The sequence below is a fragment of the Engystomops pustulosus genome, chromosome 3 (assembly GCF_040894005.1).
Source record: "Engystomops pustulosus chromosome 3, aEngPut4.maternal, whole genome shotgun sequence".
Classification (NCBI taxonomy): domain Eukaryota; kingdom Metazoa; phylum Chordata; class Amphibia; order Anura; family Leptodactylidae; genus Engystomops; species Engystomops pustulosus.
The window spans coordinates 184,946,298-184,968,503 of NC_092413.1; the positions used below are offsets into that span (position 1 = coordinate 184,946,298).

At 42.5% G+C, this 22,206-nt stretch overlaps 1 protein-coding gene across 2 annotated transcripts in view; it reads left to right on the forward strand.

Annotated features, from left to right (window-relative positions):
* SAG (S-antigen visual arrestin) overlaps positions 1-22,206 on the forward strand; it is a 97,614-nt gene that overhangs the window by 66,987 nt on the left and 8,421 nt on the right. The window contains exons 1-7 of one of the 2 annotated variants that reach the window (XM_072143277.1): positions 14,470-14,598; positions 19,095-19,182; positions 19,438-19,498; positions 19,586-19,630; positions 20,487-20,680; positions 20,820-20,879; positions 21,930-21,997. In XM_072143277.1, the coding sequence (XP_071999378.1) occupies positions 19,123-19,182; positions 19,438-19,498; positions 19,586-19,630; positions 20,487-20,680; positions 20,820-20,879; positions 21,930-21,997 (488 nt within the window). In that variant the 5' untranslated portion in view covers positions 14,470-14,598; positions 19,095-19,122. Of the gene's footprint in view, positions 1-14,469; positions 14,599-19,094; positions 19,183-19,437; positions 19,499-19,585; positions 19,631-20,486; positions 20,681-20,819; positions 20,880-21,929; positions 21,998-22,206 lie in introns of those variants that run through there. The other variant, XM_072143278.1, reaches the window with a different exon arrangement.

Below are 22,206 nucleotides of genomic sequence, written 5' to 3' on the forward strand. Positions count from 1 at the left end.
TGAACCTTTTAGAGACTGATTGCCCAAACTATAATGAAAACCCATGTAGTTATTGCAATTGCCAGCCTGGCAACTAAAACAGTATCTTCTTTCTCCCTTCTCTGTCATAGCTTTCAATCGTATCGGTAACCTGAGAACACCAATACAGTAGAAAGAAGGAAAATTCAGGTTCCCCTGAGTAGGAAGAATTTTCGGCTACAGTGATAATCCAGATCTGCCCACACCTTCCCATTTCTCCTGTAGTCTCAGGCAGCACTGAGACCAATCATACCAATCAGCCTCCTTATGAGCCCTTTTCATACACAGGTAGGGTTTGCTGCATAATGCTAGCAGCGATCGCGGGTATTAACCCTTCCGATGCAGACTGCAAAACCACATTTAAAATATTGCAGCTTGTGGGCGCCACCATCTTGGTTCTGATCATCGCTCCCCTGAACGTCATTGGGGGGCGGTGATCGGTTGTCATAAAAATAAATGTTTAAAAAACCTAAAAGTTCAAATCACCCCTCTTTCCCTAGAACTGATATAAAGCATAAACAGTAAAAATCACAAACATGTTAGGTATCGGAGCATCTTAAAATGCCCGATCTATCAAAATATAAAAACGGTTATTGGCGGCAGTGAACCCAATAACAGAAAACACAGCCCAAATGTCCGAAACGTGACTTTTTACACCTTTTTAAATTGCATAAGAAATTTAATAAAATGTGATCAAAATGTAGTCTGCAAAATGGTAGCAACGAAAACGACGGCTCATTTTGCAAAGAATGACACCTTACACAGCTCCACAGGATTTTTTTTTTTTTCCAGCTTTCCAGAACACAATCCTCCACCATCGCTATCAGCTCTGTATGTAGAGGAGGTATAGAGCTGGCAGCCCCTGAGCGACCTGACTTCTTCACCACGGCACTGGCCCCATTGCATCTACTATGGCTGCTGCTACTGGAGTCCCGCCAGTGATTGCATGTGTTCTGAATAGGGTGAAGATAAAAAGCTGCTGCCATCTTGTTTTTTTTTTTTTTTAATTATTCACATAAAAAGATTTTATTCCTGTAATCTAAATTTTAGTATAAAATGTGAGGTTCTTGGCGCACGGTCATATAAATTGTGCAAGCCCATCTGTCACGGCGACCTCATTCAGATGGGTCCCTACACTAAGTCTTTACTTGTACAAGAGGAGATATTGGACTGTGTATGAATCCCATTGTTCTACTACAAAGCAATATGGTTTCTCTGACATACAGAGGACATGACCACATCAATACTATGACGTGTAACCAGTCACGGTTTCTCCCCAGACTAGAAGTGATGATACGTCAGTTGCTGAGAGGTAAATCACTGGCCTCAGGGGTGACATGCACATAAAAAGGAATGCACTGTAGGTGTGCAGGTCACCTCTAACACCGGTGACACCAGGTTGATGTGAAAACAAATGAAATATCGGGCAGTCGAGCAAAGAGTGAAAATTGGTGATGACAGTGACCTGTATAAGGTGAGTTATGTGTTCTGTTAATTTTAGGCATTAATCTAACATTTTAGGACAAGACAACACTTTGATGAATAAGGTTATCGCTATGTAAATACTATCTATATAGTCCTATCCTGTACATAAAGTGTTAGTGTAGGGACCCATCGTAATAAGTCCACAAAGTGGTCTATGGGATGAAAAAATCTGTTCTGTATTTTTAATCATGAATATCAGATGGGAAAGGTCTGATACCCGGCATCCCACAATCAGCCATGTGAAGAGACTACAGAGTATAACTGCTACAGTCTCTGCCCTGCTCACAGTTTTGTACACTGTATGGTGGCTGTATTTGGTATTGCAGCTTAGCTACTAACTCTTGAATGTGACTGAGCTGCAACAAGACCGGGTGTCCAAGAAACATGACATCATAGGCCTGAGAAGGAGAAGCAACACTGCTTTCAGCAGCAGTTTGGCAGAGGTTCTGTGTGATAGGCCCATAATATAATCCTAGAAAACCTCTTTAATTAATCTAGAACTTTGCTGGTCACACTCTGGTCTGGAGCTCGCGGCATTTAAGTAAATATACACATCAGGTGAAAGAAAATCGGCGGCACAACGTTGGCCATGCTCCACTCTGAGGCTTGCAGCATCCACCATGCTCCGGTTTGGGGCCCATGATGCCGACCACTGTCTGGTCTGGGGGTCCGAGCTGGTGTCCATGCTCTGGTCTGGGACCCGAGGCATCTACCACACTCTGGTCTGGGATCCTTGTTGTTGTCTAGGACCCACTTTTAGACCATGCTCTTGACTGGCGTCCGCAACATATATATAGGTAAATATACATTTTTTATATATTTCATATACAGAAATCATAGACAAATACATGGACATACACGTTCCACAATGTCAGCCACACTTTATCCTGGGGCCTGCATCTTTGGCCACGCTCTGCTCTTGGGGACCTGTCTGATGTCCATGCTCCCCTCTGCGGCCCATGATCTGCTGTTGTTTTGGGGTATGCTCTGGGGTCCATGCTCCGCTCTGAGGCTTGCGATGTCAGCCACACTCCTTGCTAGGATCCATGCTGTGGTCTAGGGCCCATAGTGTAGACCATGTACAGGTTTGGAGTCGGAAGCATTGACCATGGTCCTGTCTTGGATCCCTGCTGTGGTAAAAGGCCCATGGGGTAGACCACACACCAGACTGTCTGGGGGCTGGCAGCATATATACAAAAACATATATACATACATTTTTAGATATTTCATACACTGAAATCAGAAAATTACATGGATGTACACTTGTGCCAGTCATGCTCGGGTCTGAGGCTTGCACCATCAGCTGCGCTCTAGTCTGAGGCTTGTGCTGTTGGTCATGCTCTGGTCTGGGGCCCCCATGATATATAGAATTATATAAACATTTTTTAATTCTTCATACACAGAAATCATAAAAAAATTCATGGAGGTCCGGCAATGCTCCAGACTCTATGGTCTAGCGCCAAGCTCAGTCTGGTATCCATGCTGTGGCCTGGGGCCCATGGCACACACCACACTCCAGACTGTGACCATTGCTCTGGTCTGGAGCCCTGGCACCGCCCACGCTCCGATCTGTGGCCCACAGCATAAATAGAAGTATATATACATTTTTGGATATTTCATACACAGAAATCATAGGAAATGACACGGACATAAACGTAAACCAGCCATGATCCAGTCTGGGTCCCTTGGCATCGGCCATGCTCTAGTCTGTTCTGGGGGTCCGTTCTGGGGTCCACGTTCCTTCCTGCACTCCACTGCATCAGATGTGCCTCAGTATAAGGTCCATGGCGTCAGCCTTGCTTCAGCCTGGGGTCTGCAGCGTTAGTCATTCTCTAGAATTTGGACTATGGCTGTGGCCATGCTCCAGACTGGGATCCATGCTGTGGTCTGGGGCCACAGCTTATATATAAATATATCTACATTTTAAGATATTTCTTACACCTAAATCAGAAAAATACATGGATGTACGCGTCAGCCATGCTTCGGTCTTGGATTTGCACCATCAGCCACGCTTTGGCCTGGGGTAAGTAACGTTGGCTACGTTCTGGTTTTAGATCCACGCATCGGCCACGCTTTGGTCTGTGATTTGGGCCACTGACCATGCTCCAGTCTGGGGCCCATGGCATCAGCTATGCTTTGCTATGGGGCTTGGTCTGCCAGCCTCACTTTGATCTTTGGGTCCGGTGTGGGGTCAATGCTTTGGTCTTAAACTTGCAACCTCAGCCACTGGGGTCCAGGGTCTGCAGTGTTGGCCATGTTGCGGTTTGAGGCGTGGCAACATCAATGCTTGGGACTGGGATTTATATGGTCATTATGAGGGCCCATGGTTTATACTACGCTCATGCTCTTGTTCTGGCGCCTGTAATATTGCCAATGCTCCACTTTTGGGCTCTCAGCATATGTAGAAATATGTACATTTTTGGATATTTCATACACAGAAATCATATAAAATCACACATACAAAATGGACATCCACTAACGTCAGCCATACTCTATTTGGGGTCCACGGCGTCGGCCATGTTTTATTTTAATGTCTGGCCGTCAAACATACTGTGGCCTGGGGTTTGGGGCATTTGACAAGCTCTGGTTTAAGGTCCATGTGTTGGCCATGCTCCGGTCTGGTGTTGGCCCTCACGCTAGGGGAATGGGGGCCGGTGTAGTGGCGTTGGCTATGCTCCAGTCTAGTCTTCTTCTATGCTCCAGTCTAGTCCATAGTCACGCTTCATTCTGCGGCATCTGCCTTGCTCCATTTTAAAGGTCTGCGATGCCTGCGGCGTCAGCCATGCTCTGTTCTGGGGTCCACAATGTCACCCATGCTCTGGTCTGGGGCCCACACCGTCGCCCACGCTCCATTCTGTGGTGTAGACCATGCTCCATTCTAGGGCCATTGCTCCTATCTGGAGCCCACGGCGCCACCTATGGGCCAACAGAAAATATAGAAGAATATATACATTTATGGATATTCCACACACAGAAATCATAGAAAATGACATGAACATACACTTACGTCAGCCATGATGCAGTCTGAGGCTTGTGGCGTTACCCATGCTGTTGTCTGGTCTAAGAGTCCATGCTCCCTACTGGGCTCCACTGTGGTGGCCATGCTGCAGCATGAGGTCCATGGTGTCTGTCATGATTTGGTTTGATGATTTGTGCTCTAGTCTGGGGTCTGTGGTGTTGGTATTGCTCTGGTATTTGGACCATGGCATTGGCCATGCTCTGGACTGGGATCCATGCTGTGATCTAGGGCCCATGGTGTAGATCATGCTCCAGTCTGGGGTTTGTGGCATTGGCTGTGCTCCTGTCTGGGGTCCCAGCTGTGGTCTAAGGATAATGATATATGTATTTAATATATATTTTTAGATATTTCATACACAGAGATCATTGAAAACTACATGAACATACACTTCAGCCATTATCCGGTCCGGGCCTCGCAATGTCGGCCACGCTCCGGTCTGGGCCTCGCAATGTCGGCCACGCTCCGTTCTGTGTTATACCACGCTCATGCTCTTGTTCTGGGGCCTGTAATATTGCCAATGCTCCACTTTTGGGCTCTCAGCATATGTAGAAATATGTACATTTTTGGATATTTCATACACAGAAATCATATAAAATCACACATACAAAATGGACATACACTAACGTCAGCCATACTCCATTTGGGGTCCACGGCGTCGGCCATGCTTTATTTTAATGTCTGGCCATCAAACATGCTGTGGCCTGGGGTTTGGGGCATTTGACAAGCTCCGGTTTAAGGTCCATGTGTTGGCCATGCTCCGGTCTGGTGTTGACCATCACACTAGGGGAATGGGGGCCGGTGCAGTGGCGTTGGCTATGCTCCAGTCTAGTCCTTAGTCATGCTTCATTCTGCGGCATCTGCCTTGCTCCATTTTAAAGGTCTGCAATGCCTGTGGCGTCAGCCATGCTCTGGTCTGGGGTCCACAACGTCACCCATTCTCTGGTCTGGGGCCCACACCGTCGCCCACACTCCATTCTGTGGTGTAGACCATGCTCCGTTCTAGGGCCATGACTCCTGTCTGGAGCCCACGGCGCCGCCTATGGGCCAACAGAAAATATAGAAGAATATATACATTTATGGATATTCCACACACAGAAATCATAGAAAATGACATGAACATACACTTACGTCAGCCATGATGCAGTCTTGTGGCGTTACCCTTGCTGTTGTCCGGTCTAAGAGTCCATGCTCCCTCCTGGGCTCCACTGTGGCGGCCATGCTGCAGCATGAGGTCCATGGCGTCTGTCATGATTTGGTTTGATGATTTGTGCTCTAGTCTGGGGTGTGTGGCGTTGGTATTCCTCTGGTATTTGGACCATGGCATTGGCCATGCTCTGGACTGGGATCCATGCTGTGATCTAGAGTATTGCAGCTAGAGAGATTGCACCTCAGTCAACAATCTATCGCATCATCAAGGAATTCAAGGAGAGAGGTTCCATTGTTGCCATAAAGGCTCCAGGACACCCAAGAAGGACCAGCAAGTGCCAGGAGCTGCCTGGCAGCAGGCAGGTGTGAGTGCATCTGCACGCACTGTGAGGCGGAGACTCTTGGAGGAAGGCCTGGTGTCAAGGAGGGCAGCAAAGAAGCCACTTCTCTCCAGAAAAACATCAGGGACAGACTGATATTCCTCAAAAGGTACAGGGAGTGGACTGCTGAGGACTGGGGTAAAGTCTTTTTCTTTTCCGAATCCGATTTCCGATTGTTTGGAACATCTGGAAAACAGCTTGTTGGGAGAAGACAAGGTGAGCAATACCACCAGTCTTGTCTCACGCCAACTGTATAGCATCCTGCAACCATTCATGTGTGGGGCGGCTTCTCAGCCAAGGGAATCGGCTCTCTCACAGTCTTGCCTAAAAACACATCCATGAATAAAGAATGGGACCAGAATGTCCTCCAAGAGCAACTTCTCCCAAACGTCAGAGAGCAGTTTGGTGATCAACAATGCCTTTTCCAGCATGATGGAGCACCTTGCCATAAAGCAAAGGTGATAACTAAATGGCTCAGGGAACAAAACATAGGGATTTGGGGTCCAAGGCCTGGAAACTCCCCAGATCTTAATCCCACTGAGAACTTGTGGGCAAGAACTGCAGAGGTCCTGAAGAAGAAGGGTCAACACTGCAAATATTGACTTGCTGGATTAACTCATTCTGTCAATAAAAGCTTTTGTTCCTCATAATATGATTGCACTTGTATTTCTGTATGTGATAAAAACATTGACAAATACACATAAAAACCAGAGGGCAACAGATCATGTGAAAATATAATATTTGTGTTATTCTCAAAACTTTTGGCCCTGACTGTACAATAACTGCAGCTAGGGGTGTTGCTAGGCACGAGCCCCGGATCTTTTGGCCTGTGCCCCGGATCAGCGGGACTCTTGTCCCACTGTCCGAGTCCTCACCCCTCTCTGTTCCGGACACAGATATAGGCGAGTGCTGCAGTGGAGAATGGAGCCATAAGCCAATAGCAGGAGACACGTGATGTCATTAAACCGCGTCTCCTGCTTCTACCAGCTGACTACAGTGCCGGGAGCCGGAGGCGCGGTATGATAACGCCACCGCGACTCAATCCCGAGAAGATGAGAGGCAAGAAGACAGGGGGGCTGGCAGGCTGTATACTACAGGGGGCTGGTGGCTGTATACTACAGGAGGGCTGGCAGGCTATATACTACAGGGGGGCTGGCAGGCTGTATACTACAGGGGGGCTGGCTGGCTGTATGCTACTGGGGGGAAGACTGGCTGTATACTACATGGGGGCAGGCTATACACTGCAGGGGCTGGCTGGCTATATACTGGGGAGGCTGTGACCAATGCATTTTCCACCCTTGGCTTATACTCGAGTCAATAGGTTTTTCAATACTTTTCTGTTAAAATTAGGGGTCTCGAGTATAATAATAATAAGGTGCAGATACTATATGCAAGTTGTAGAAATGTATTATTGAAGGGATGCTATATGCTCATTTATAATTTGGAGGGGATTATATGTATAATACTAATTAGGATACAGTATAAAAACATATTAGTACATTTTGTATAAAATAATATGTAGATTGTTATATAACACATTTTTTAGTAGGGGAAATGTATAAAAATAATTAGAAGGGACATTAAATAGATAAATTCATTAAAATAATTCACAGGGGAACCATATATTATGTAATTAATGGGGGAGGGGGCATCACACATACTTTTATATTTGGGGGTAATAATGTAATTTTTGATATGCTGGAGGCACAGAGGGGTTTCTTATGTAGATTCTTTAGAAGTACAGTGTGGGACATTGTTTTATCCAGGTGACATTATACTGTAAGTAACTGTGGTATTTTTAGGGGCGCAGTGAGGGGGATCTGCTTCCCAGAGCTGAACACACCTGCCAGAAACTTCTGCAACCAGATTTTATGACGATTCTGGATGTGAAGGAGAAGACAAGTCACCCGTGAGGTACTAAATCCTACTTCTCCCTGTGTCATTTAAGTATTGTATTCACTGACTAATCTTCTAGTGTGAGACAGCTCTCAGTTTATGTACGGTTATATCTATTGGGTCAGAGAGACAGGGGTGACTTGTCTATGTGGTGTGGGGACGCCATAGTGGGGTTATTGTCATCAGTTCTTATAAAGGTTTTCAGCATTTCCTTATTGGAAGGTTGGTGCAGTGCGAACACTTATATCCATAACCACAGTCCAGCTACCAGCAGAAGCCTGGGAAACCAAGGGTAACTCTTATACTATCCCTAACCACAGCTCAGCCACCAGCAGAAGCCCGGGAAACCAGGGGTAACTCTTATACTATCCCTAATATTAATGCCCTAATATAACGTCACCCCTGCAGCCCCTGTACACAAACCAAGAGCCGAGCACTAGCAGAGAGTGAGGGAGAAAGGGATTAGCTTATCCTTTATTTCACTGCTAGTGATTAGAAATTCCCTTATCCCAGAATATTTCTATGTAGTAGTAGGTGGGCCCCAGGTACCCCAGTCCGACCCTGGCGCCAATAGACACACTGTAAGACTTTATTGCTAGATTGTGAGGAATTTAGAGCTTATACAGTATTGATCCATTAAGTTACATGTACCAGAACTGCAAACATTGTAATTAGGGCAATATATTGCAAGCTTTATGGAGCAGGTCTGTGGTTACCAGCAGTAGGTTCAGGGAGTAACAAACCGACATTACAATATGATTACAATGTATTTTCCACCTTATGCCACCAGCTCGATAAGTTGGCACTAAGGTGGCACTGATTAGGCTGGCACGGAGTGTTCCTGCCCCGCACCTGTTGGCGAGCCATAGCCTTCTATAACGCAATGCTACACCAGGCGGGACCCGCCACAGAACACGCCAATATATCAATCTGCTGACCTCCGCCTTCCAAAAATGCTATATTTTTAAGGGAACAGGTCACCTTTAAGTGTTCTGGCTGCTGATCCCTATTACCCAAGAATGGAAATACGTTCACACTCTGGAGTTTGTAAAACAAGCAAGTTTTTTTTATAAGTCTGTAATATGTCTTGTCCAAATTCTTGGAGCAATCTTAGAACTTTGAAATGATAGTTGAGGATTATTTGTTGCAATGAAACCTACATGATACATCACACAGCTTTCCTAGTAGTACAAATCAGCCCAATCGGAAGAAAGGTTTCATTCGTCAGGCGGTGAAGGAAAAAAATTGACTTTTTCAATGGCGCAAAAGTTCCAGGCAACTGGATTGCGCCATTGAAAAAGTCCATTTTTTTCCTTCAACGCCTGACGAATGAAACCTTTCTTCCGATTGGGCTGATTTGTATCACTCGACGCCGGTAGTTACCACTGCCGGTTAGGACTTGGCAGCACCCGACACGCACTATACGGTGTTGTGCCCGGACGCACAACCCCAAAAGGTGAGCACCCCTCCTTACGGATTTTAAAATACATATTGGTCGTTTTTATCTGCACCAGGAAGCGCCTGTCTTTTTCTCTTTCCTTTCCTAGTAGTAGTAGTAGTAGTAGGATGTGTCTCCTGAGCGCTGCCTCAAGGACCAAGTGCATGTCTTGTGTGTGTGCCTGACTATCCTTACTAACCTAATCAGAAGGATTATAGGAAGATTATATGCAGGAGCATCACTAAAGCTGGCTATGAGGTCATGTGTGCTAGGCTCAATGAAGATTTTCACTCCATTTGTAAGGTCATTGATAAAAGTTACCATAAAGCCCTGTTATTATAAGCAACATAGAATATTTCTGATTTGGACTAATCTCATCTATTTGATTGTGGCTGATATAATCATAGATGTTCTGTAAATGGACCATACATAGATGTAATGTAATATATTTGCCATCATTTGACTGTGGCAAAGCTCAAACAGTCCTAGTTATAGTCTGTGCTTATCTAGAGCAGATCGGAGCAGATGCTGTCACTCACACTCTATTGTGAAGTAGAGGAAAGCATTCAGCTTCTGATTACATCCTAAACACAGAATGTGTACAATTCTTTCCATTCTGTAGGGTCCACTACTGATTTTGGCTTCCTTATATTGATGTAGGATACAGGGGGGGCATTTATTATCACCTTTCTAACTGAAAAAAAATTTCCCCTTGCTGCGCCTCTTGTGCCTTATTTTTGAAATTGTGCAACAAAACCAGTCAGAAAAATAGAAGCGCCAGAAAAGTGTTGTATTCGCAGGCAGAAAACCACAATTTGGACGGATTTCCAACACTCGTGGCTTGTTCTTTTTTGCGGGGCAAAATTCTGTCACTGCCTGTGAATCCGACATTTTCCAGAACTTCTATTTTACTGGTTTTGTGGCACAATTTTTGGCGCACAAATAGAGAAGCTAAAAGCTGGCCCAGGGAATTCTATTACATGAATGGGGAGACAGTTCTAAATCTGCGCCAAATCATTAAGCCTTGTGCAACAAACTTACATCCCACTGAAAATTGTAGCACACTTCCAGCGCTACCCTGCGCCCCAATTCATAAATGGCCCCCAGAATGTAAAAAGCTTCTAAATTGGACTTGAGTATTCACTGTGTTTTGGATAATCATAACACCAATCATTACTAACGTATTTAGTCTGTTCTGGACATTACAAAAAGGATTCCTCAAGTAGGGCCAAGGAGGGTGTAGGCCACTAGGTGATCCAAATAATGTTGCCCTCAAATGCCTAAAATACCTTGTCAGATACTTGCTCAGACTCTACCATATTTGCATGTCACATAATAATATTGAACCATATTTTCTTATGACTCTTCTGGAGTTTTTCTGTGATTTTATCATTGTCTTTATCATAAGAGGTAAATTGTCATCTGGGTGTTACCTGTTGGGCAGTGCATAGTTATACAGCCAGCTCAGATAACTGTATAAAAGCTCATGCACACACATAGGAACTTTGGGCGCTAACAAGAACACTTTCTTATTCACTCCTATGCGCTCATACACCACGCCGTAGGTTCCACAGCCCTGCGCTTCAGCCAAATGCCTGGGTCACAAAAGATAAAGCAGGTCCTGTCCTTTATGGTGTCTGCATCCTGGGCAGGCTTTTTCAATTCTCATTGGCAAAAAGTGTGTGAATGGTGTACACTCTCCATGTTACATGTTATCCTATATGCTTGTATTAGTCTTGCACAGATGTCCGAACACACTAAAAAAAAGGTAAACTTTCATCTAATTTTTTTTTATCGGAAAAACACAGTTTTGTTATAAAGATAATTTGGCAGTGTGCACACTATTCTGTATTGGCAGGGGAGTGTCTCTTGTAAAAGTGAATGGAATATTAAAACTTTTTAGCATTGTTCCAAAGCATCTAAATTGAGAAACATAGCCACCTACCTGTGGAGGTGTGTGTGGGGGGTGTTTTCTGCTGCATGCAACATATGCTGGGGCACAATTACTAAGGTCCTTGTGCCAGTTTCCTGTCGGACTTTGCATGTTCTTTTAGGAGCAAACTGCTTGCACAGGTAAGAAGTGTCTGCACAACATTAGGCTGCACTAGTCATCATGCAACACAAATTTCTGCACTGAATTGGGCCTTCCGGTGCTCATTCGGACCATGTGACAGATTTAACATGCAAAGTCTGACAGAAATGTGTTGCACGCCCTATGTTAAAGGTGCACCACACACATCGAAATTTTAAGACGGGCGTTTGAAAATGCATTTATCAAGTGAAAACCACTCAAAAACCTCAAAAAGCCACACAAAGCAGAAAAAACCTTAACCTCTTCACAACACTTCTTTCTTCTGGTTTTGTGTTTTGTATCTTATGCTTCCCACATTCCAAGAGCAAGAATTTTTTTATTTCTCCATTTACAGAGACAAATGAGGGATTGTTAAGTGCAGCACAAATTTTGGAACCATTTAATATTTTGTGCAATGTATTGGGAAGCTGGAAAAAATATTCTAAATGCATTGAAATGAATTTCAAAAACATGCAAGTGTTTGAGATTTGATTCAAATTCGTCAATTGTTCACATTTACTGAAAAATGAACATTCCAGTATTTTTGTTGTCAATTCCAAGGCAATAACAAAAATTACCCTAAGGCCACGGTCACGTTCCACATAACGCGACACTAGCGCACAGGGGGCGGGCCTCTGTCGATCGCATATGCCTTTCAAGGGAAATGCATGTGATCGATAACCCGATCGCATGCATTTCTCTGGAAACACATATGCGATCGGACCGAGGCCCGCCTTCTGTGTGCTAGTGTCGCGTTATGAGCGGATTGCTAGCGGAACGTGTGACCGCGACCTAACCAGACAGCAAGTGATAAATAGTCCTAATGTTGTTTCTATCAGTATTTACTGATCCGAGGTAGTTTGTAAAGATTGTGGGGTCCCCAGGTTCTATTTACCATGTGCCAATAGAACGGGAACCTCAGTTGAGCTTTGAATCAATACAATCTTTTCAGTGTTCAAAAATGTTGCACCTGCCAATTATATGCTAAGCGGCTCTCTACAACAATAGAAGCTGTTCCACCAATAGCATGGGGTTTAGATAAGGGAAAAAAACAGGCTGGAACCGCGCTGCTCGATGTTCAATTTTTATTTCAGGATTATAGTGGACAACGCGTTTCGGAGGCGGAATGCCTCCTTCATCAGGTCCGAACACAAAAATATCTATAACAAAGACACAATAAGTATACCAGAAAATCTATGACCAAGATAAATAGGTACGCATATTCTACTGGATGCTGGACCCAGATACAATTACAAAAGATCATAATTAGCAGCGGAGCCGGCAGGGGCGCGCAACACAGCACCCTCGCCGGCCCGCATTGCATCTCCTGTGAGTACACATTTATGTCCTTCATACCCACCGCTAAACCAGTTTCCCTATCCCACCCCATAACAATATACTTTTCCACAGATCCTCCACTATTTGCCGTCTGGCCAGATCCCGACTGTGGTAAGATACCCACACTTACTCACGACACTCCTCTCTTGCAGTAAGATGTTATTACCCTCGCCCTCATTCCTCTCATCTAACCTGTAGATACCACATTGGGTAACCGTTTTCGTTACACCTGGGACCAATCACTCAAGGGAGGACAATAGGGTAGGGATTTATTCATTTCTATTATATATTCAACTATCAGTGATTTTATTAAATAAATACTCATTTATCTATTTATTTATTTATGTATTGATCTACTGTAAGAACCGACATTCTCTACTATCGTCTTTCTTGTTTCCTCCCTTTTATTATTAAGTACTGAGATACCTATGAAATTGTTTTATCAATCTTATTTTATTTATTTATTTATGAAATTGTTTTACACACTTGCAACTCAATGCATGTACCTCCACATATGCTAATTGAGATGCATATTCCTAGAAGCTCTCATATCTTATAAATATTTTATAAACTTTTATTATATGCTTTCTGTTTTTATAATATAATATATACATAATTATGATCTTTTGTAATTGTATCTGGGTCCAGCATCCAGTAGAATATGCGTACCTATTTATCTTGGTCATAGATTTTCTGGTATACTTATTGTGTCTTTGTTATAGATATTTTTGTGTTCGGACCTGATGAAGGAGGCATTCCGCCTCCGAAACGCGTTGTCCACTATAATCCTGAAATAAAAATTGAACATCGAGCAGCGCGGTTCCAGCCTGTTTTTTTCCCTTATCTAAACCCTTCGACAACATCCACTATTACCAGCAATATTGGATTGTCAGGTTACCGCAGCAGCTCCTTCCCTCAGATGCAAGCCACCTATATATTGATATCAAGCATTTTTGCCAATTCCTAACGTTTAAGTTTATGCTATATATCTTGCGCTGTGTTTCAACCCTTTTTTTCTTCATATCCATCACCCACCAATAGCATGCAATGGTAATGAGTGTTCCACTTCTTCCTTGCAACCACATTCCATGTATTTGGCCATAAACATTACCAATGCCTTCCTTTCAACAGACCACCCTTGTCCCCTTACAGATGACTCTATATGTAGGTTACCAGGACCTTATCCACGTCATTTGCACAATAGACTTGTCTACTAAGTGGGAGTAATGGTCTCCGTACCATGAGACATGGACATATGTAGTGGGCTGCATCATGAAGGAAAATCCAATTTTCACCTCTACATTCCCTAAATACATAGAGCAGTTTCGGTCACTATTTGGCCCATTTTGGTGACAAAACTAGGTATGGGTTCAAAAAAGAAGACTTTTTATATAATATACTTTTTTCTGTTATGAATATCTTGCTCTGTCTTCAAAAACTACATGAAGATTGTATATGTTGCGTACAAAAGTTGAGGCATTAGACAACAAGCTTTGCTATGACCTCCTTGGTCACCTCCGATGGTTATGGAAGGTACATCTAATGGTCACTAATGTTCATGCCACTCTGACCCCTTTTCCATGTCCTAGAGGTGATTGTTAAAGCTTTTTGGTGCTGACACAGATACTTCTGGCTCATCTCCTAATCCCTCTCCCTTCACACACTCCTCCAGGGATTAAAGGGATTTCTCCTCCCTACCCTCCCGCTGCTGCTACAAATTGAGCTGCTGGGACTTGCGGGTCAGAGTATATTTCTCCGTTCTTCTGGACCTTGGAGTTTTCCTTCTGACCTTGTACCTGTCTTCATAGTAAGAGACATGATACCTTACTATTGTAGGCCTAATACTATGTCCATACTGCTGCTATCTAGTTTATTATTGCTATTTTCTGTTATAGTGAAGCATTGATGTCCTGCTATTTTATTCTTTTTCTTCTGATATCTTGTATTATATACTAGATTTACATTGTTTTGTTATTATAACTGATGTAACACATAAAGGTCATTTGTTTAGTTGGCTGCCACATTTAAGGCCCTGTGTATATCAAAAAGAGAAGTTGTTCAGCCCGTAACTAGCGATGTTATGTTTATGGGGACCATCCTAATTCCCACAGGATGATGTCAGGGAATATAATGATTTAACATGTCTAGTAGCCTGGACTAGATAAAACTTTCTAGGTAAATTTGTCTGAGGGAGTTGTTTTTGCAATCCATAGTTGCAGTAACATATATTTTGATATAGAATTTTCAATGAAAATATTCTCAGTACAGTTTCTTTACTGAATTTTTGTTATTTTATTTGCTTTAACTAATTTGAGAATACAAAGCTAATGCTATTGAATGACTAGATCATTGCTCATATTATATGACAGCTAATGGTATTATTGGGTAATATAACTTTATGAAGCTTAGAGTAATTGTCAATAGTCTATTGCAGTGATGGCGAACCTTTTAGAGACTGAGTGCCCAAACTACAACCAAAACCCACTTATTTACCCTGATGTGCCAATGTGCCATTTTAAGCAGTAACTTACTGTTACCTGTGCTTTCACTTCTTTAATTGTATCGGCCCCTTGAGGCCACCCATACAGTTGAAGCAAAGTGTGTAAATTCAGACTATTATTGTAGCTTCTCTCCAGGGTTTCTCTGTTTAGGAAGAATGGTTGGTCCAGCAGGACCTCCAAAGATAATGCAGTTCTTTCAACACCTTCTCACTTTTCATGCAGTTTCAAACAGTCAATGGATTTAAACCTGTTTGGTGAACTCTGTCCTCGGCTGATGGCCTGAGTGCCCATAGGTTCGCCATCACTGGTCTATTGTATGTGCTGAATTTTATTTTATATTTATACATACACATTACATTATACACAGGCTCCTATTCATACTCATTACACACATCTGATATATAAGCTCTTCTCAATAAATTTGAATATCAGCAAAAAGTTTTATTCCCAGTAATTCAATATAAAATGTGAAACTCATATATTATATAGTCATTACAAAAAGATTTTGAATTTTTCAAGTGTTTATTTCTTTTAGTGTTAATGACCTTTTCCTTGGCTGCAAACCGTAATCATCATTTCAGAAAACTAGAATATTATATAAGACTCACTGTAAAAGTTTTTCAAACACGGAAATGTTGGCCAAAAGAAAAGGACAGTAAATGCACTTAGTACTTGGTCTGGGCTCCTTTTGCATGAATGACAGCATCAATGTGGCGCGGCATGGAGAGAGCAGCTGATGGTCCTGCAGAGGTGTTCTGCAAGCCCAGGGGGTGTGATAGTAGCCTTCAGCTTCTGCACTGTTGGGTCTGGTGTCTCCTCTTAGCAGTAACCCACAAATTCTCAATGGGGTTAAAGTCCAGCAAGTTTGCTGGCTAATACAGTAGTACTGTGGCTATTACACCAGGTATTGGTATCTTGGCAGTGGGGACCGGCGCTAAGTTCTGCTGGAAAATGAAAATTCCGTCTCTAAAAAGTTTGCCAGCAGAGGGAGGCATGAAGTGCTCTAAAATGTCCTGGTAGACGGCTGCACTTTGGTCTTGATAAAACACAGGGGACCTACACCAGCAGATACCATGGAACCCAAAACCATCACTGATTGTGGAGACTTCACACTAGACCTCAAGCAGCTTGGATTGTTTCTCTCCCCTCTTCCTCCAGACTCTTGGACAATGATTTCCAAATGAAATGCAAAATTTACTGAAAACGACACCTCGTACCACTGAGAACAGTCCAGTTCTTTTTCTCCTTGGCCCAAGTAAGTCGCTTCCCCCACTGTCTATTGATCAGAAGTGGATGACAAATGAAAGGTGACACTTTCCATTGGGAAAGCCCATGTCCCGGATATGTCTCTGTGTGGAGGCTCTTGAAGCACTGACTCCAGCAGCAGTCCACTCCTTGTGAAACTCCCCCATGCATGGCCTTTCCTTAACAATCCCATCAATGCATCTTTTTCTACCACACTTTAACTCAACTTTCCATTAATGTACTCTGTGAACAGCCAGCATCTTTAGCAATGCCCTTTTGTGGCTTACCCTCCTAGTAGAGTGTGTCAATGACTGCCTTCTGGGCATCTGTCAAGTCAGCAGTTTTCTCCATGATTGTGTCTAAGCAGTCTAAAGCACCGTTTAAAACGCTTAGGAAGTCTTTGCATGTATATTGGGTTTATTATTCTTATTTTTTGAGAAAATGACTTTTGGGTATTCCTTGGCTGTAAGCCATAATCATCAACATAAACTGTATTCTGTTTGTAATGACTCTATAGAAAATATGAGTTTCAATCTTTGAATTGAATTACTTGATAAAAATTACTTGTACTTGCACTTGTACATGCATATTATACTATACACAGTATTTATACACAGATAAATACCACATAGGAATCCACTGAGAAAAAGTGAAGCTTGGTGGCTTATTAGTAAGAACTACTTCCTTGTATTGCAATATCGGATTCAAAACTGACCAAGGGCAACATCCCCCAAGCTTTTATCTTGCCCCATTTGTGTAATATTTCCTCCAGGTACTCTAGTTTTCTATAAAAATCTGACCAATTTAATGGCAACTAATCCCTAAATTAGTTGGGGATTCCCTGTGACACGACAGTGCCCTAAGGGGTCAAGGGGTTAAAGGATAAGAATTCCCTTCGGCTCCACTCCTTGGCTAACATCTTTTAACTATGCTTTATTGGTGCATAAGCATGTATTTAGCTTAACTTGAACAATTAATAATCAGCTACTAATCCTTAGGACTAAACTAACCATGGTATTAGATGTCTGTGATGTAATCTTCTTTTAATGTGTCTAATATGGCTGCAATGATTGGACCAACATAAAGGAAATCTACCATGAAAATCCATCATGATAAACCAGAGGCGCCTACTCATAGATCAAGGCACCGTGACTGTGGTAATCTTATTATATGTGTTATGGGCTCCTACCTTTTAATACCAACTTTAACAATTATGCCAATGAGCCCCAAGGGCTCTGAGGGTTTTACCAGAACCTATTCGTGTGGCAGCTTCATGGGCTCTTACACTCTCATAACACTTCCATGAGATTACAGCAGGCAGAGGGACATGGGAAGTCCTGAGGGAGCAGAGTGGGAGTGTGAGACAGTGTAACAGCCTGTAAAGCTGCAGCACAGAGGGACTCCGGCAATGCCCCCCAGAGCCCTTGTGACTCATTAGCATAATTTTAAAAGGTGATTTTAGAAGGAAGTAAGTCATGAATAACAAACAAAGATGATTGCCAGAGTCACGGTACCTGGATCTACAAGTAAATGTCCAGGGTTTATCATGATGGATTTTGGTAGATTTTCTAAGGTTTATCGAACTAAACTCAGATCAATGTAGGACAGATAATGTATCAGTGATGTAATCAGATGCTTGTTGTTAGAACGAACCATGCATTCTTCATTACAGTTAAGAACTGGAGATAGCTGAGCCAGCAGCTTTAGCCATTGCTCCCAGTGACTTGATTGTCATAATACAATATCTTTGCCTATATTTCTCATGACTATTCGATAAGCATGGCTCAAAATTATTCATGTATTGATTTTATAGAAACAATGAGGAATAAGTTATACAGGCAGTCCCCGGGTTACGTACAAGATCCGGTCTGTAGGTTTGTTCTTAAGTTGAATTTGTATGCAAGTCGGAACTGTATATTTTATCATTGTAATCCCAGACAGAACTTTTTTGGTCTCTGTGACAATTGGATTTTAAAAATGTTGGGTTGTCATAAGAACCAGGATTAACACTAAAGCTTCATTGCAGACACCTGTGATAACTGTTATAGCTGTTTATTGTAGCCTAGGACTAAAGTACAGTAAATTACCAATATCCAGAGGTCCGTTTGTAACTAGGGGTCGTATGCAAGACGAGTGTTCTTATGTAGGGGACCGCCTGTAGTTCCCAAGAATTTAGGACAATTGTGTCTCATTTATTAAAGTGGCCCTACATTAGATTCTCCAATGCTAGAAGTCTGAGGAAACAACCATGGAGCATGTTGGGTTTGTACATGTCTGACCGCTGTTATAGCCGGAGCATAAGCTTCCTACAGAATTGTCTATTAGTGGCTTATCTTCTACTTCTCACTGAAATAGGTAATAGTAATAGTTAGTTAAGTTCAGTGTTCGTGGAACACGTGGTAGACGGACATTTGCCGAAAACTATATTCTCAGTTTGGCCAGCTTTATATCCGAATATATACATATAAATACATACATGTGTCCATGTTTTACATACAAGACAAAGATATTGAAATTATAAAATAATTTCTTATAATATATCTCTCCGTATCTATAGGATTCAAAAATAAGAAGAATCCAGCAGAATGAGTGGAGATAAGAAATCCAGACATGTCATCTACAAGAAAACCTCTCGTGACAAGGCGGTTAGTATTCCTCTCTATCCAAAAGTTCCAATCCATTTTTTTATTTACATTTCTAAAATGATGTAATAAGTGCAAAAAAGTAAATACAGAAATATAAAATACAGTGTGAGAGAATTACACAAATTGTAAGTGTATTCAGTGCATCAATATGGCAGTGTGCATTCTATGTTCTATGTTCCAGCACACAAACACTGTATGACGATGACAGCTAAAACTTACAACTATTCAACTAACCTCCCCTACCTTCCTCCACAGGTGAGTGTATACCTCGGTAAGAGAGATTACGTGGATCATGTGGAATCTGTGGATCCAGTAGGTAAGCAGGTGGACATGTGTGAAGTAAGAGGACAATATTGATTTATACTGATGTATACATATAATGGTTTCCTCTTTTTCCCCTCAGATGGAGTAGTGTTAGTTGATCCAGACCTCCTTAAGGGCAAGAAAGGTAAGTGAAAGTTCACTATGTGTAATGCATGTGCATTTCATGGGCCACAAACAATGGACCCATGTGTGTCATCTATGAGTGAGCTCATGCGCCAATAACTATAGAAAACCTTTCCCGAGCCGAGCCGCAGGGATTAGACCTGTGCTGCAATTTGTGGCCTAGGCAGTCAGCGCACATACCTTCTAGTGGAAGCCACAGCCATTTGTGTGAACCCATTGATATCCCTGGGGCTAAAAGTGTCCAAAGGCATGAACATGCCCTGATCTGGTGAACACTAAACTTTCCCACTTTATAATTAATCCCAAAAATCTGTATCTAGGCTTTAGATCCAGTGTCAAACAAATTTTCACCCGATGCCACATCAACCTCATGGTTTCTATAAAAGAGCCAAATGGCATTTTATGACTGTATAAATATATCCACTACTTAAGACTTAAGTGAGTTGGCCACAGAAAATGGGGCATTGTAAGGAGTAGGTTATAGAAAAGGGGCCATTAGCCCCCTCACTTGTAAGGGTCCCGGTCTGCCGCCCCCTTTGTGGCTCCTAATCTGGCAGACACAATGATGTCACCAGATCACTTCTGCCGACCTTCAGAGCCGCACGGAATAGAAGCAGAGAGGAATGCTGTTTAGAGGGAAAGGGGAGCATCAGACTATCACCACGAGGGGGCGGTCTGGAAAACAAGATGCGCGCTGTGTGTTTGACACCCATGCAGTAGCTCTTAGAGCCTCAAATTAGTCAGGCCTCTAACCTTCCCACATAATGTACTATCCTGACCAGGGATACTAGAAAATGAAGTTGATGTTTACCCCATATAGTCTCCTGAAAAGGTTTTTTATCACCATTATTTCACAGTGTATGTAACCCTGACCTGTGCATTCCGCTATGGTCAAGAGGACATTGATGTGATCGGCCTGACCTTCCGCAAAGATTTGTACTTTGCAAGAACTCAAGTTTACCCTCCCGTGGAAGATGTGAAATGTCTCACCAAAGTCCAAGAACGGCTGATGAAAAAGTTGGGGAACAATGCCTATCCCTTCCTTATGGCGGTAAGAACCTACTCATATGTCACGATCAATTGTGTCCGGTACTACGAGTATCTCTCTGCTAGACCAATATAGAGATGTATCTTTTACCCATTTGTGGTATCCATGCCATTAGATAATGTTTTCTGAATTTGTCTTCCAGTTCCCAGATTACCTGCCATGCTCGGTGGCTCTTCAACCTGCCCCGTCCGATGTGGGAAAAGTAAGAAGATTCTTTTGACTTTTAGAACTTGAAGTTAAGATAATTAAAAAGTCTGCATATAGAACAGTCAGGAATGAGATTATTAGTACTTAGAGATCACATCTTATATATAAAGTCATAAAAGGAAGTGAATACTACACCAAATATTAAAAGTTCTGCTAAACATTAGCTACGAGGTAAACCTATTAGATGATAACACCATAAGGCCAGGCCACCATCATTACCATAAATCTACTTGAACTTATAGAAATTGGGTAAACGGAACAAATTTCAACATTCTGCAACCTCAAACAGAGGTTCTATTATTTGTTTTCTCTTCTACCCACTTTCTATATTCCATGGAAAAAGTCTCTACCCCATTTGACAACAATGCAGATACACAAGAGGGAAGATTCCTACACCTTCTTGGTCTGACTCTGATACCATCAAGGGTATGTCAGCCATGGTTTGAGTTTGAGTTGAGCTTCTCGCCTCAGGCAGCACTACCTGATGTATGGTAAGGGGCAGCATCAAGGATGCAGTCACCTGCTACAAAGCAGGTCCTTACACTTAAAAATAGTGTCTCTTCATACCTAATGTCAATAAAAATGTAAGATGATGCATGGAGAACCCAACTACTAAAACAAAAAACTGTTATTTTCTGCTGAAGGGGTTGGAGTGGAGCGCCATTTTATAGCTCTCCTCCTGCAGCAGAGAGTTTGGGTTCAACCCTGGAACATTCCCATCTTGGATCTATTTAGGATGTCCAAAGGATGTCTGATAAATGCAGGTCCCACCTCAGGCACCAAAGGCCTATCTTCATAATGGGGGTCTTATAAGAACTCCCCCATAGGAGTGAACTGAGTGGTCTGGGGGACCCATAACCCCGGATATGCCATAATTGTCCAAGATTGAAATAACCTTTTAATACCTATGCAGTTCAAGTGAAAAAAATGAGTGCGACATAGAAAAACTACAGGAAATATTCTGGGTCAACTTCTTCCAAAAATGTAATTGAGAGCCCCAGCTTGTTGAATATCCTGCATTTTACAAAATATTTTCTGGTTTAAGGCTTGTGGTGTGGATTTTGAGATTAAAGCATTCTCTACTAGCAATTTGGAAGACAGGATCCACAAGAAGTAAGTTGCTTAGTATTTCCCCCGTCATTGCAGACAAGCTATAAGTTCTAGCTACCATATTCTTCAAAAAAAGATATCGAAAACTTTAACTACTCGTATTTTTAAGGGCATTTCCCTTTTTTTCTGCAGTGTGTTTAAAAAAAATGGCACCTTACTTTCTGCTAGTCGCCTTCTCTGAGCATGATATATTTACAATAATAGAGGGAAGG